Source organism: Podarcis melisellensis (assembly GCF_964234715.1).
Source record: "Podarcis melisellensis genome assembly, chromosome: 16".
In the NCBI taxonomy this organism is placed as follows: Eukaryota; Metazoa; Chordata; class Lepidosauria; order Squamata; family Lacertidae; genus Podarcis; species Podarcis melisellensis.
This window is the reverse complement of record NC_138533.1, coordinates 30,076,633-30,092,160: the sequence shown is the minus strand read 5'-3', so window position 1 is coordinate 30,092,160 and position 15,528 is coordinate 30,076,633. Positions and strand designations below refer to the sequence as shown.

Here is a 15,528-nt window from a genome sequence, read left to right as displayed (position 1 = left end):
ACCACCCCGCCCCCCCATTTTCTTAATTTTGAGTCCCCCAAAATAGGGTGCGTCTTATACATGGGGGTGTCTTATACACAGAAAAGTACGGTAACAGGCGGCAAGATTGAATTTTGTAAAATTACGCATGGTGCTCAGAAAGTGGGCAGAGAACATGTTCCTCTCCCTCATGCCTAACACTAGAACTCGTGGAACCTCTGGAGGATTCAGGGAAGGGAAAAGGAACGACTTCTTCACAAAGCGCATTGTTAAACTGCGGAACTCACTCCCACAAGAGGCAGTCCCAACTGGGACGGCTTTAAAAAGAGGATTAGACAAATTCATGAGGGGAAAGGCTACCAGTGACGACTACTGCTGCTATTACTATTATTTATTAAAGTTCTATACCACCCTTTATCTCAAGTTCACAGGGCAATTTGCAATACGAAAACATAAAAATGCATATTATAATAACAAACAAAAACTGCAGCAACACCCCAACACAGTTTAAAAGGCTATTGATGGTTCAGTGAGCCAAAGGCCTGGGAGAAGAGGAATGTTTCTGCCTGGTGCCTAAAGATTAGGTGACAAAGGCTATGCCCTGCCTCTATAGCTGGAGGCAGCAGTGCGTCTGAATACTGCAGGGGATGGAAAGGGCTCTTGTGCCCCAATCCTGCTTGCATCTGGTTGGCTGATGTGAGAACAGGATGCTGGACTAGGTGGGCCATTGGCCTGATCCAGTAGTCTCTCCTTACATGGATAAAAATCCTCCCCATTTCCCACGTGCAAACGGGCACACCCTTAACATTAAGTAACGTTTGACGTTCGTGACTTGCGGGAGAGCAGAAAAAGCGTCACGCTTCTTCACTTTGATTCGTTGACTGCCGCCCCTGCTTGCTCCACTCGCCAACCCCCCCGCCTGTCCCTTTGCCAACCATCCTTCCTGCACAGCTGACCAACCCCTTTCCTTTTACACCTCACAGACCCGCCCCTCGCATGCCTGTTGGCAGTCAGGCAAACTGAAGCGTGACGACAGCCTTACGTTTTTATGTATATAGGTAGATATGCTCTTATAACCGGGGGAAGAAACATCATCAGCAGATGTTAACAGTGAAAGCATTCTGTCGATCCCGATTTAAGAATACAAATGAACGTTGGCAATCCGTACGTCCCATTAGGTATCCAAATGAGATTGGATTTAGCTATGCCTTCCAATGTAGGAGGGGCAGTGAGAACTTCTCACTCCTCTGTGACTGTAAAAGTGGATCTATAGAATCGTTATATCATATAATCTTCTGTTGTCCATTGCATTCGGCTTCACGGTCCAAGTTTCTGGCCCCATATTTATCGAGAATTGCTGACGGACCTCAGGAAGCCCAAATAATATACTTATTAAACGACAAAGATACAAGTAGATCCCTTGCAGTCGCTAGATACCTGATTAATGTTTTATTTCAAAAGAGGAGAAATGGATCACTGTATGACTCTGACAGCTTAGCTAAACTTAAGAACCATCAATAAGTGCCAGAACTAAGACGCATACCCCCCAAAATCTGATGGATTTGAATTGCGGTTTACATAGAGGGAGCTTATTGTGTATAGTGTTTACTTAACTGAAGTAAAATTGGTTTTATATGGGTGTTTTAACTTGGAACTGTTTAAATTGTATTGTTTATGGATAAATTTTGATGTATTGTTTTTGATATGGGCCAATGGCCGCAATAAATCTATAGTAGTAGGGCAGTGAGAACTTCCTCTCAATGAATCGCAGGTGGTGGGTGTTTCTCCTCCCACCCTTCCTGGACATTTACAACCACGAGGGCTCGCAGGGTCCCACTTTCCTTGCTCATCTGTTCGCCCCCCCACACCCCCAGGAATACCATTTTAAGAGCGCCTGAACATCCGCAAAGTGTCACGCTCTTGTCTGTCTCCATTGTGGAAGCCAAATCTCAGGTCTGATCCTCCTGAGCCCCGTCTATTCTCAGAAGCCGAATCGTGGTTTACAAGAGCCGGACAATTGCAAGCCCGCCCTGTCTGTGCGGGAGCCGTAAGATAATATCTCTAGGCGCATTCCTGTCACTCCACCCCTCGTGGCGCGGCGGAGGGTGGGTGATTCTCGTCGGGGCACCCACAGCGTTATTTGAAGAGCCTGCTTTTTTTGGTTTCTTTCTGAGGTGGAATTATATTATTAGTACCTCTTGGGGATTAGCTTTGACATGGCTATTATGTGATCTAGCGTTGCCTTATCCTTTTGAAAGGGCCAATGCGCAGGGCCACCCACACGTTAGTTTGCCTTGCTGAGGAGTTGCTGTCTTAATGTACAATATTTGCACATTCTTTCCATCTCTACCTCTCTCCCCGAGTTAAAATCTGCCTGCAGATTATCCTCATTAATTTCCCCCCTCCTCCTTTCTTTGAGTTTTTCTCTTTCCTGCCGTCGGGGCAGCCTTTTCGCAAACAGCTCAGTTTTTCAGAAGGAGCCCCTCCCACATCACAACCAAAAACCACTGTCTTCCCCTCCATCAGTTGTTTTTTTAATGGTTGTGTAGTGAAAGGGTTTGGATTTTTTTTCTGTTATGAAGTGTGGGGAAACCTGGCCGGCAAACTGTTTTATTTCCACTTTGATTGAGGGGGCAGAAAGGATTCTTGGGTATAGCAGCAACCGTCATCTGATTGGCCAGTTGGATGAATTGGTTAAGAAGGAACATAGAAGAAAGATAGGAAGCTGTGTTATACTGAGTCAGACCATTGTGAGAGACCAAATGTGCCTGGTATCACGTTATGCACACACATACAGTGGTACCTTGGGTTAAGAACTTAATTCGTTCCGGAGGTCCATTCTTAACCTGAAACTGTTCTTAACCTGAAGCACCACTTTAGCTAATGGGGCCTCCTGCTGCCGCCATGCTGCGATTTCTGTTCTCATGTGAAGCAAAGTTCTTAACCCGAGGTACTATTTCTGGGTTCGTGGAATCTGTAACCTGAAGCATCTGTAACCTGAAGCGCCTGTAACCCGAGGTACCACTGTATTGAAAAGGAACAAAAAACTGCACCCCCACTCCATCCTGCTTTCTCCCCTGGCCAGTCCAAACTGACATGGCTTGGAATGTGTTGGAGTACATCTGCCAATCCGCTCCTACCCAGAATTGCTGTGCCTTCCCTTTGGAAATCTAAAACAGTTTGACAGTATAGCTCTCTATATCTGTCCTTGGACCAAGTCCCATTAAGTTCAATGGCCCTTTCATCCCAGTTCAGTGCCTGTAATGTTGCAGCCATGATTGTCTAATGGTTTTAACAATCAACTTAGGTAAAGGTAAAGGGACCCCTGACCATTAGGTCTAGTCGTGACCGACTCTGGGGTTGCGGCGCTCATCTCGCTTTATTGGCCGAGGGAGCTGGCGTACAGCTTCTGGGTCATGATTAAGCCGCTTCTGGCGAACCAGAGCAGCGCACGGAAACGCCGTTTACCTTCCCGCCGGAGTGGTACCTATTTATCTACTTGCACTTTGTCGTGCTTTCGAACTGCTAGGTTGGCAGGAGCAGGGACCGAGCAACGGGAGCCCACCCCATTGTGGGGATTCGAACCGCCGACCTTCTGATCGGCAAGTCCTAGGCTCTGTGGTTTAACCCACAGTGCCACCCGCTTCCCACAGATAATCAACTTAAGACTCCTTTAATCATGTGCAAGCTAAACAAGCTATAGCTTAGGGCCCTACTCTCTTGGTCCCCCACAAAAAAAAAAAAATTAAAGGGAAAAAAACTGGATGTACATTTCCAAAATATAAGATAAAAAACAAACACAATAAAACCTACATACAGCAACAATGTTTTCTGCTGTGTTGGCTCATATGATGTAAGGAATGCCAGCCTGCTCCCTAAAATATCACTGGCTTGCTCATTTCTATATATAGGGTGCCTACATTCTGCATAAACTTTGCATTCTGCATCGACTTTTCAACAATTACTTTGATAAAATACATATTTTTTAATGTGCAAATGGTTTAGATACCTATTAGGTCCATAAATTACCATATAGCATATATTCAACACAAAAAACAGCAGCAATTTGTTGTTGACAAAGGACAGCTGGACATGGAAAGGGCCCCATTACCTTCAGCAGCTTAGGGCCTCATCATACCTTAATCCAGCTCTGATCGGGTGACATCTTCCCAAGGGTTAAGATAGAGGTAGATGTTAGCCCTTGTCTCACACAGAAGGAAGTGGACCCTCCCAATGCTCACCTGGCTGTTTGCTTTCTGGGATTTCATTTGAACCCATGTTGCTGAGAAATCTCGTCTGAATCACTTTCTCACATAGAACGTCAGTGCTGTTGTTGGTCTATTGCGAAATACAACAACAAAAATCTTTGCCAGTCTGAAGGGGCTGTAGGCGTGTTTAGGATTGCAGCCTGGCCGTGCAATTCTGTGTATATTTACTCAGAAGCTAGTCCCACTGTGTTCCATGCAGCTTACTTCGGACGAAGTGCTTTTTGGGGTTTGCAGCCTCAACGTTTTCGATCACTGGAGGTGCTTTGGGAACATCATGTAATTTCTAGCTGTTTTAACTTTTCAAAACGGGCACTCCAGTTGTTAAGCTCTGTGTATGTTTTGTTTTTGAAAAGCTGTTTTTTCTCTATCCCTGTCCACCTATGAAACCTGACACATGTCAAGGACCGCGTCTTTCTGTCCAATTTACCTGTTATCGTGCCACACTGTGCTCCAGAAAATAATTTATTTTATTTACAGCAATATTACCGGTCTCATTCCTCTTCTCTCTTCTTCCCCTTCTTCTCATTGAACAGGTTGATTGTCGGAGCCAGCTGTATCTTTTGTAAATGCTGTAATGATTTATTATCACACGTGACCGATTTACATTTCCTGTGAAGGTTCAATAGCCTCAAGTGTTGAAATCCATGGTTAAAATAAATCCATGGTTTAAGTGTCACGGGGGACCCTTAGCAGCCGGCATCCATGGTCTGGTGAACCACTTTTATCTTATTCATTGAGTTTGTTCCACGACAGATTACCACACCTTTACAACATTTGTGCTACTGACTCTCAAACTTTGGGGTTGTTGAACTATAGACAACAAATCGGGTCTACTAGACCCAACATTTTAAATCCATGGAGGCTAAAGTTTTTCCTGGGGCTCCTCTCATGTAAAGGTAAAAAGGATTAGGAACCCTGAAACTTAAGGTTCATTACTTTCATAGCCCCTGTGCCCATCAGCTGTCGGGTGGTGAGTTCAACCCTGATGAGTTAACTGTGCAGCTGAGACTAGTGACTGGGAGTGGACACTGGGACCATATAACCCTGGTCCCAAAGGATCTACACTGGCTTCCAATATGTTTTCAAGCACAATTCAAAGTGTTGGTGCTGACGACTTTTAAAGCCCTAAACGACCTTGGACCAGTATACCTGAAGGAGCGTCTCCACCCCATCGTTCAGCCCGTACACTGAGGTCCAGCTCCAAGGGCCTTCTGGAGGTTCCCTCACTGCAAGAAGTTTCAGGGAACCAGGCAGAGGGCCTTCTCAGTAGTGGCGTCCTCCCTATGGAACGCCCTCCCACCAGATGTCAAGGAAATAAACAACTATCTGACTTTTAGAAGACATCTGAAGGCAGCCGTGTTTAGGGACGTTTTTAATGTTTGATGTTTTATTATGTGTTGGAAGCCGCCCAGAGTGCTGGGGAAACCCAGCCAGATGGGTAAGGTATAAATAATAAAATTATTATTATGAGTACATACACCACGGCCACCTCTGCTCCACAGAAAGACGCCTCGCCAGCCCTGTGCTTTGCCTGGCCCTTTGCCCTGCGGTTCTCAGACCCCCAACAACCAGCTGGATGATAGGTGCTTGAGAAGCATCGCACTGGGTTGGACAAAACATGGCTGCCTTACGCCTTGCTGTTCCAGTTTTTGTCCATTTGCCCTCTCAAAATACTTGAGCTGTTTTCCTTGAGCCGCAACCCTCCAGATGTTTCCCTTGAATGTGCTGGCTTTCTCACTGGCCTCGGACTGAACGCGACAGTTATGATGAGGAGCATCCCACTCCGAGGATTTGACCAGGTAAGTTGTTTGCTGTTTTTCGGGCGCCCGACTCTGGCTTCTAGGTTTTGCTGGCAGGTGGTTTCCAAGCTCTTTCGCTGCTTTCTGCCTGAGTCTACACGGTATGGGGCTTGGCTGTCAGATATCAGAAGAGGTCTCCTGCTCATGTAAAGGTAAAAAGGTCAAGGACCCCTGGACACCTAAGTCCAGTCAAAGGTGACTGTCAGGGAACTGACATCGGAGCCAGAGGGCCGGAGAAGGGCCCAGCAGGGAGAGAGGGAGCTCATCGGCTGGGGAAGGAAATCAGTGTAACACCAGGGATAAAGGAGGGCAGATGGGGGAATCGGCGAGGGGGCTCCAGGACTCCTCGCCAGAGACCAGGGGGGAGAGCACGGGTTCTCCGCTACCCACACCCACCCTGCGCAGAAGACTTCCGCGCAGGGAAAGTAGGCATAGACTTGGCGTCAAAGAACTTCTTTGCTGGAAGAAGTTCAAGAAACGCCCACTGACGGATTCTGCTAGCGACTGAAACAGCCATGAAGTGAAGGGCTGTCCAGCCAGGAAAAGGTTTAAACCAGGCAACCTAGCCAGGAGTGGCGGCAACTTACGCACGAGCAACCCCATATAACCATTACAGTGACTATGGGTTGCGGTGCTCATCTCGCTTTAAGGCCAAGAGAGCCAGTGTTTTTCCACAGACAGTTTTCCAGGTCATGTGGCCAGCATGATTAAACTGCTTCTGGCACAACGGAAAACCGTGACGGAAACCAGAATGCACAGAAATGCCGTTTACCTTCCCGCCACAGCAGTACCTATTTATCTACTTGCACTGGTGTGCTTTCAAACTGCTAGGGTGGCAGGAGCTGGCACCGAGCAACAGGGGCTCACTCCGTTGTGGGGATTCAAACCGCCGACCTTCGGCAAGCCCAAGAGGCTCTGTGGTTTAGACCACAGCACCACCCGTGTCCTTATTCACAGTTCATCAAGCCCAATGCTGTCACTCTGGACAGATCACCATCCTTAGGCAGCGATCTTTCCCAAGGGCCCCCAGCAGACTCCCCCCCCCCCCAGGTGAGGGGTCAAGTCCCTTCTGAGATGAAATAGGCGCGGGGGCTCAAGTCAGCACAGGCTGAAAGGGAGACACAGGGGTGTCAAATTTCAGAAGAGAACAAACATCTTGCCCCCCACTTTTTTTGGCCAGTTGCAACTGAGAGCATGGGTGTAAAATGTATTTTTAAATTTATTTTTAAAAAGCCAAACACCAGCACTTAAATTCTCCTGTGTGGGCGTTTTGTGATATTTCCTTTACACGACTACCAGACTCATCCTTTGACGGATGACAGTTTTGACTTATCGCCATCAACAGCTGTGGCATCTTTTTTGAACAAAGTTGTCAGTAGGAGCGTTTAGGGCCTGACAGCAGCATGGCATTGGTTCAAACATTTGGAGATGTCTTCTGCAAAGGCATCTTTTCCATCTGTAAAACGAGCCCTCCAGGTTACCTTAACGAGTCGTCTATATTGACGAGGCATCTGACAGGTGCTGTGGGGAGGGGGTAAAACCCTTTGTGTTCTCAGGGCTAGGTATGAAGTACGGGGTACAAACAACCTGGTTCCTTTGGGTGCCCAGGCACAGTTTGGGCACCGGGAACCATCTTTCTGCTAATCCCTCGTCCACACTGGATTGTAGGGACAAACTCAACTCACTTCCTATTTAAAAGTGAAGCTTCCAGATTTGCACACTCCAAAACAATAGGCGAATCGAAACGCTTCCATCTTTTGAAATTCACACTTCTCTTAATTTTGCAATGCAGTTCTCCAGCCAAGCAATGTGCACATTATATTGGGATAATTTGTGCATAGATATGCATATGTTTATGAAGGTAATGTGCAAAAATGCACTACGTCGGGAAAATTTGCCTTGCAAAAATGTATATTGAGAGAAAATTGCACTGGAATCCCATTTGTGGAATGTTTTCCCCGCAGGAAGACTCGCCTGGTGTTTTTGTTGTATATCTTTATGCACTAGCCAAAAATGTTTCTTTTTCACCAGGCCTTTGGCTGATTAACATTTTATGTCCTTTTAAATATGCTCGTGGGGAGGGGGTTATTGGTTTGTTGCTATTTTTGTTCCTGTTTTTATTGTGTAGTTTGTGTTCTTGTTTTGTATTTTTATTTTGTGAACCGCCCTGTGATCTTCAGATTAAGGGTGGTATATGAATTTTAATAATAATAATATGCTGATGAATTTTCACGAGAGCTTTAGAGAAAGCAAACTGATAATTAATTTAAGGTTGGGGAAATGAGAAACTGAGAGAAACCAAAATCAATAGATTTAGCCATTCCCACTGCCAGCCAATAGCACTATTAATTTCTGTTGTGAGGCAGTAGTTGCTTATTATATACCACAGGAATGGAAACCCCTTTTCTGACTGAGGACCACATTGCCTTCTAGCAACGTCCTTCAGGCCACAAGCCCTGTAGTAAGTAAATGATATATAAAAATTAAAAAAATGCAGTTTGCTTGTTTGCTTTTCTCATCACCTTTGTAGCAAATGGCTACTCTTGTGGCAGAGCACATGGAAGGCCACGGGACGAGATTCCTGAAGAAATGTAGCCCAACGAAAGTGAAGAAGGCGGAGAACGGCCGGCTGCGCGTGACGTGGAAATACCTCGATTCTAGCAAAGAAAAGTCGGACGAATTTGACACGGTGATGTGGGCAGTAGGTAAAAAGAAACTTGCGTTTTGAAATACCTCTGGCACTCCTTTTCCTTTTGCTCTCTCTCGTGGTATTTTAAAAAAAAATGCAGCACAGGAAATGTTGGAGTAAGGAAAGCACATGGGAAGAGATAGGCATGCAAGAGTGATTGCAAACACCTCTCAGTTCCCAACAATGTTCTATATCAGGAGGGTTGCATCCAATCTTTTCTGTCTGCTAGCACAAGGGTGAGATTTAATATTAGTAATATATATATATTATATTTATGTATTGCTAATATATAAATAGGATTTCCCTACCAGGACAGACTTTGCTCGTGTGCTCAAGACATCGATTCCATAAAACATATTTTGTTGCATTGTGCAAAATATGAGCAAGCCAGGGCTGAACTGATACTACCCTTGCTGGTACCTTTCCCGGGAAAATCAGAGGCTCACTATGTCAGGTTCCTATTGGAAGACCGGACAAATGCTAGAACATTAGCAGTGGCAAATTTTTTATCGGTGGTTGCAAGAACAAATGATCCCTATATTCTGAACAAAATGCTTGTTTAACCTGGAGGTACGCTGTATGAATTGTGTATTGCTTTGTAATGATTTGTTGGGTCTCTGGACCACAATAAAGATTGATATTGTGTTGCAGAGGAACGCAATGCAACAGTTGCCCTAGCAGAAATTGTGCTATCTGTCATGCAACGAAGGGCAACCTTCTGCATGCTCTGGCACTGAACTATAGCCCTTCATCTACTAAGAAGCTGCCTCCTTTTGAGTTAGATGATTAGACCACTCAATTGTTAACCCTGACCAAGCAGTAGCTCTCTGGGATTTCAGCCAGGGAGCCATTCCCAAGCCTTCCCTGGTGATTCCAGAGACTGAAGCTGGGATTGTTCGCCTGCAGAATGCATGCTCTACCACTGAGATATGTGGCTCTTTTTTCTATCTACTGTTGTTGTTTAGTTGTTTAGTCGTGTCCGACTCTTTGTAACCCCATGGACCAGAGCACGCCAGGCACTCCTGTCTTCCACTGCCTCCCGCAGTTTGGTCAAACTCATGCTGGTAGCTTCGAGAACACTGTCCAACCATCTCGTCCTCTGTCGTCCCCTTCTCCTTGTGCCCTCCATCTTTCCCAACATCAGGGTCTTTTCCAGGGAGTCTTCTCTTCTCATGAGGTGGCCAAAGTATTGGAGCCTCAGCTTCGGGATCTGGCCTTCCAGTGAGCACTCAGGGCTGATTTCCTGAAGAATGGATGCGTTTGATCTTCTTGCAGTTCATGGGACTCTCAAGAGTCTCCTCCAGCACCATAATTCAAAAGCATCCATTCTTCAGCGATCAGCCTTCTTTATGGTCCAGCTCTCACTTCCATACATCACTACTGGGAAAACCATAGCTTTAACTATACAGACCTTTGTTGGCAAGGTGATGTCTCTGTTTTTTAAGATGCTGTCTAGGTTTGTCATTACTTTTCTCCCAAGAAGCAGGTGTCTTTTAATTTCATGGCTGCTGTCACCATCTGCAGTGATCACGGAGCCCAAGAAAGTAAAATCTCTCAGTGCCTCCATTTCTTCCCCTTCTATTTGCCAGGAGGTGATGGGACCAGTGGCCATGATCTTACTTTTTTTGATGTTGAGCTTCAGACCATATTTTGCGCTCTCCTCTTTCACCCTCATTAAGAGGTTCTTTAATTCCTCCTTGTTTTCTGCCATCAAGGTCATGTCATCTGCATATCGTTGTTACTATTTCTTCCGGCAATCTTAATTCCGGCTTGGGATTCATCCAGTTCAGCCTTTCGCATGATGAATTCTGCATATAAGTTAAATAAGCAGGGAGACAATATACACAATTTTTTTATAGCTGACATGTTTTAAGCTACTACAGCAAGAGAAAAGCCCTTGTGGAGACTTGCATATAGGCCTGTTTTGCACACAACCGTGGATTGACTTATGTGTGCAAAACATACCTTCTTGCACGATTACATTCTTCCTGAAAGGTGTCTCTGTGAGGGGCCTTGTCACAAAGTCCACCAGTGTTATCACATCTTCACTCACCTGCCCATGTACCTTTCTTCTGTTACCTAAAATTTACCAACTATAATTAGGTTGTTTGCTTGATTACTTGGCTGTGATTCACACTCGCTCCAGCTGACTAGGCAAAGAGGTTGTTCCAAGCATTACTGTTTACTTTATCCGGGTGGCAAGGCCTAGTTCTTACCGTAGGGATCAACTTGTTTCTGACTTGCAGCTCTTCAAACTGCAGGTGTTCACTCCCATGACTAGGTGCACTATTGCAAATAAATCTTCCTGTGTAGATGTCAGGGAGAACTATTGTAGACTTGAATTTTTCCTGATACAGAATCATAGAATTGTCGAGTCGGAAGGGACCCCAAGGGTCATCTAGTCCAACCCTCTGCAATGAAGGAATCTCAGCTTGTTTAAAAAACAACAGATGTCCATCCAACCTCTGCTTAGAAACATCCAAGGAAGGAGAGTCCGCCATTTCTTGTGGCAGTCTGTTCCACTGTCAAATGGCTCTTACTATGCTGTGCTTATGGGGAGATTTGTTGTTTTGGTTGGCACATTCATATACAGTCATGCCTCGGGTTACAGACGCTTCAGGTTGCGTTTCTTCGGGTTATGGACCCGCCGAAACCCGGAAGTACCGGAATGGGTTACTTCCGGGTTTCAGCGAACGCGCATGCACAGAAGCGCTAAATCATGCTTTGCGCATGCGCAATTGCAATGCAGGAATATGCAACTCTCCCATAAGGGGATCAGATTCGCTACTCCTGGCATTCCCAGCGCCATGCTCTTAACAAGCTGAGCTATTGCTACCTGTTTGTAGGTGAAAGTAGGGAGGAGATTCCGGGGAGGGGTGGAAATACCAAAGCCAGATAGAAAGGTATCTTTCCATCTGCCTTGTCAAGGGGTGTCGCCTGACTGTTGTGATGCATATCAAGAAAAGTTAAGGAAAGGTTTGTTCTGCATATCTGAGGGTGTTTCCCCTCTGTGCTCTTCCCCAAGCGGCTTATCTGATTTGCCTCAAACGCCTGGAATGGCGCCAAGCCCAACGCTTGATTTAGGAGCCATATGTCGAAGAAGACTCCAGGTGTACTTGGTGTAACATTCAGCCGTGTTTGGAACTGCCGCTATGGAAGGGAAAGTGGCCACGGAGCACAATTGTCGGGATGTTTAGCATACTTGCTTGGAAAAGGTGTAGCTCCCAAGAGCCACAGGGACAGGAGCCAAGACTGCCTACGTGGTCCTGTGCCTATGGAAAAACAACACCTAGGTTGCCGGCAAGAGGTGCATTGAGTTCCTATGGGGTTACATAGGTAGGGATGTAAGGAGGCAGCAATTTCCGTCCTGATTTTCTTTTGCATTTCCATATCGCCGCACTTTGGCTTCCGGGTTTGTTGATATCATGGCTTATTAAAGCAAGATGCGGGTGGCGCTGTGGTCTAAACCACTGAGCCTCTTTGGCTTGCCAATCAGAAGGTTGGCGGTTTGAATCTGCACGACGGGATGAGCTCCCGTTGCTCTAGAAAGCACGCCAGCGCAAGTAGATAAATAGGTACCACTGCAGCGGGAAGGTAAACCGCATTTCCGTGCGCTCTGGCTTCCGTCACGGTGTCCAGTTGCGCCAGAAGCGGTTTAGTCATGCTGGCCACATGACCCGGAAAGCTGCCCGTGGACATGAGTGCCACAACCCCATAGTTGCCTTTGACTGGACTTACTGTCCAGGGGTCCTTGACCTTTTTTAATCAGAAGCATTGCTGCCTCAAACCGCGAAGGCAGGGCATAGCCGTCTTGGTTAGCAGTCATCAATATTCCTCTTTGCCATTAATTTGCCCAATCCTCTTTCAAAGCCATCTAAACTTGGAGGCAATCCCTGCCTCCTGCAAGAGTGAGCTCTGCAGATTAATTCCATCGGGCATTAACTATCAGACTTTTAGAAGACATCTGAAGGCAGCCCTGTTTAGGGAAGCTTTTAATATTTGATGGATTACTGAATTTTAACATTTTGTTGGAAGCCACCCAGAGTGGCTGGGGAAGCCCAGCCAGATGGGCTGGGTATAAATAATAAATTATTATTATTATTATTATTATTATTATTATTATTATTATTATTATTATTTATTACCTTTCCCTTTAAGAATGCTGGATGTGGGAGCAGATGAGCCAATGGCCTCATCCAGCAACCTCTTTATATGACCCCCAAGTTAACCTTGCAAGGTGAAGAAGAGGAACCATTCCAGGCAACGGTCAGCTCGGTCACACCAGGCCAGGGTGTGGTCAAGATCCAGAAACAGAAATCTAAATCAGAAATTTTCCCTCTGACTTTTTAAATTTTTTAAAAGCCTTTTAATAGGCTTATATTAGGAAAACAGAATAAAAGCCTTCTCTCCCTCCCTCCCTCTCTTCGCTGGGAGAGGGAACACCGTCCCAACATTTGATGTGAACTTGAGCGTCTCCTCCAAAGCCAGGATGGGAAATGTGTTTGCGTTCCGAAAACAAGGGCTGAGCGGAGGAAAACACTTAAGGGCCTTTGATGTGGAGGAAGGGAAATTATTAAACAAAAGGAAAGCCCGGCCCCTGCATTGGAGATCTGATTATAAATAAACATATGATTCACTGTATTATCCGCCTGCCTTAAAAGCCAGGGTCCTCCCCGCTCTTCCAATCCAAACAATGCTGAATCCGAACAGCTCTGAGACGGGGAGGTTGGGACGGCTCCAGCAGATTCATTTCAGCTGGCGAAACTGACACTTCCTCTGGGATCGGCGAGTGGAGCTGTCGGCACTCTAGCTATCTGTCTGCCTTCCTTCAGCCTTCCCTGTGGGACGCCGGATCCCTGCCGTCCCTCTCTTGGCCCTCTGGTTTCTGAGCTCCGATGCTATCAGGCACCAAAAATAATAACAACAACAATACTTTTAAAGAAAACACAACCGAGACCTTATCTCGGGCTCGGATGTGAAACAACTTCCTCCAGTTGTATTTCTTTTGTGCGCCGAGAATAAAAAGTCTGGGGAGGCCTGCAAGCCGGCAGCTTAATGGGGGCTTTTCCAGTTTCCCCGTTTTCCGGCTCAGGCAGAGCTTAGAGGAACAAGTTAGCACGCAATATGCTAACTTTTAAGAGAGAGAGAGAGAGAGAGAGAGAGAGAGAGAGAGAGAGAGAGAGAGAGAGAGAGAGAGAGAAGAGGGAGGGCAGAGAAGGGGGGGGGGGAGAGAGAAACAGCCATACAAATTTCTCATCCCAGCACCCTGCCGAGACATTAGGAAGGGGCGAATCTGCCCATTTTGATTTCCACCATTTTCTGTCAGACCCGGGAAGTGGGCAAATTAAAACTTTCGTTTTAATGCAGCACCTTGCAACCACAACTAGGGGTGGGAGATACAGTGGTACCTCGGGTTAAGTACTTAATTCGTTCCGGAGGTCCGTACTTAACCTGAAACTGTTCTTAACCTGAAGCACCACTTTAGCTAATGGGGCCTCTCGCTGCCGCCGCGCCGCCACCATGTGATTTCTGTTCTCATCCTGAAGCAAAGTTCTTAACCTGAGGTACTATTTCTGGGTTAGCGAAGTCTGTAACCTGAAGCATATGTAACCTGAAGTGTATGTAACCCGAGGTACCACTGTACAGTCAGTTTAGGTTTCTCTCAGTTTCTCATTTTTCCAATCTTGAGTTGAGTTTTCCACATCAGTCTGCTTTTTTTTTAAGTCCTCATGAAAATTCACCAGCATTTTAGTGTGAATTTCTCCTTCTTTGCACATTTTTGTATCCGATTTTTCCAAATTCACATATATTTTGTTTGCATAGCAGTTTCTCCACATACAATGCATTTGTGCATGCTACTTTCACAAATATATACCCATTTCCATGCACAATTTCCTGATGTTTTGGTATTTGTACAGGTTAGCTGAAGGGAGGATAGCATTGCAAAATTCAGAGAAGTGCAAATTTCAAAAAATCACTGTCTTCCTGTGTGCAAATTGTTACAGAAAGTGCAGATTAGATAAGTGTGCATTTAAAGGGGAACTAAACTGAATATCTCCCCCCTCCCTAAAACAGACTGATTTTTTTTTTATGCTATAACAGAAACAACAGCTGAGATGATCAAATCTGCAGGGCAATGTTTAATTTCTCTCGGTTCCAATCTCCCGACATCTGAATATCTGGGCATTAAGAATGAAAAGGAAGGAAAGTGAAATGCATTTGGCCGACCCAAAGCGAAACCTCATCTTCTTTCCCACATGTGTCCCATGCGGAATCCTAAAAGCAGCGACGAAAATGTTAAAACTTAACGTTGAAATTTTATTGGCTGGAAGCCATGTCCAGCTCTGGTTTCCAAGCCAAAGGATCTATTCAAAACCCTCCATTAAGATCAAATGGGCGAAAGTATTTTGGTTTGGGAAAATGCTTTAGTTGCGTCTAGAGGCTTAGCTAGCTCCACTTCCAAATTTTGAAGCCCCCCTCCCACGTGTTCTTAATCTTCAGCTGTTTCTAGACTACCATTCCCATCATCCCTGACCGCTGGCCCTGCTAGCTAGGGATGATGGGAGTTGTAGTCCAAAAACAGCTGGAAACCCAAGTTTGGGAAACACTGGTGTAAAAAGAGGCCCTACTGGATCTGGCCATTGGCCCCTGTAGCCCAGCACCCTGTTCTCATAGTAGTATGAGAACAGCTTCCACTTTGGGCAGCTTCCAGCAAAACATTAAAATACAATAATTCATCAAATATTAAAAGCTTCCCTGAACAGGGCTGCCTTCGGATGTCCTCTAAAAGTCA

General features: G+C 45.7%; 1 protein-coding gene across 1 annotated transcript in view; it reads left to right on the top strand.

Annotated features, from left to right (window-relative positions):
- The window catches only part of TXNRD2 (thioredoxin reductase 2), a 65,880-nt gene that overhangs the window by 26,030 nt on the left and 24,322 nt on the right, over positions 1–15,528 (top strand). The window contains exons 9-11 of the mRNA XM_081893382.1: positions 4,781–4,800; positions 5,955–6,046; positions 8,577–8,751. Coding sequence (XP_081749508.1) covers positions 4,781–4,800; positions 5,955–6,046; positions 8,577–8,751 — 287 coding nt within the window. The remainder of the gene's footprint in view (positions 1–4,780; positions 4,801–5,954; positions 6,047–8,576; positions 8,752–15,528) is intronic.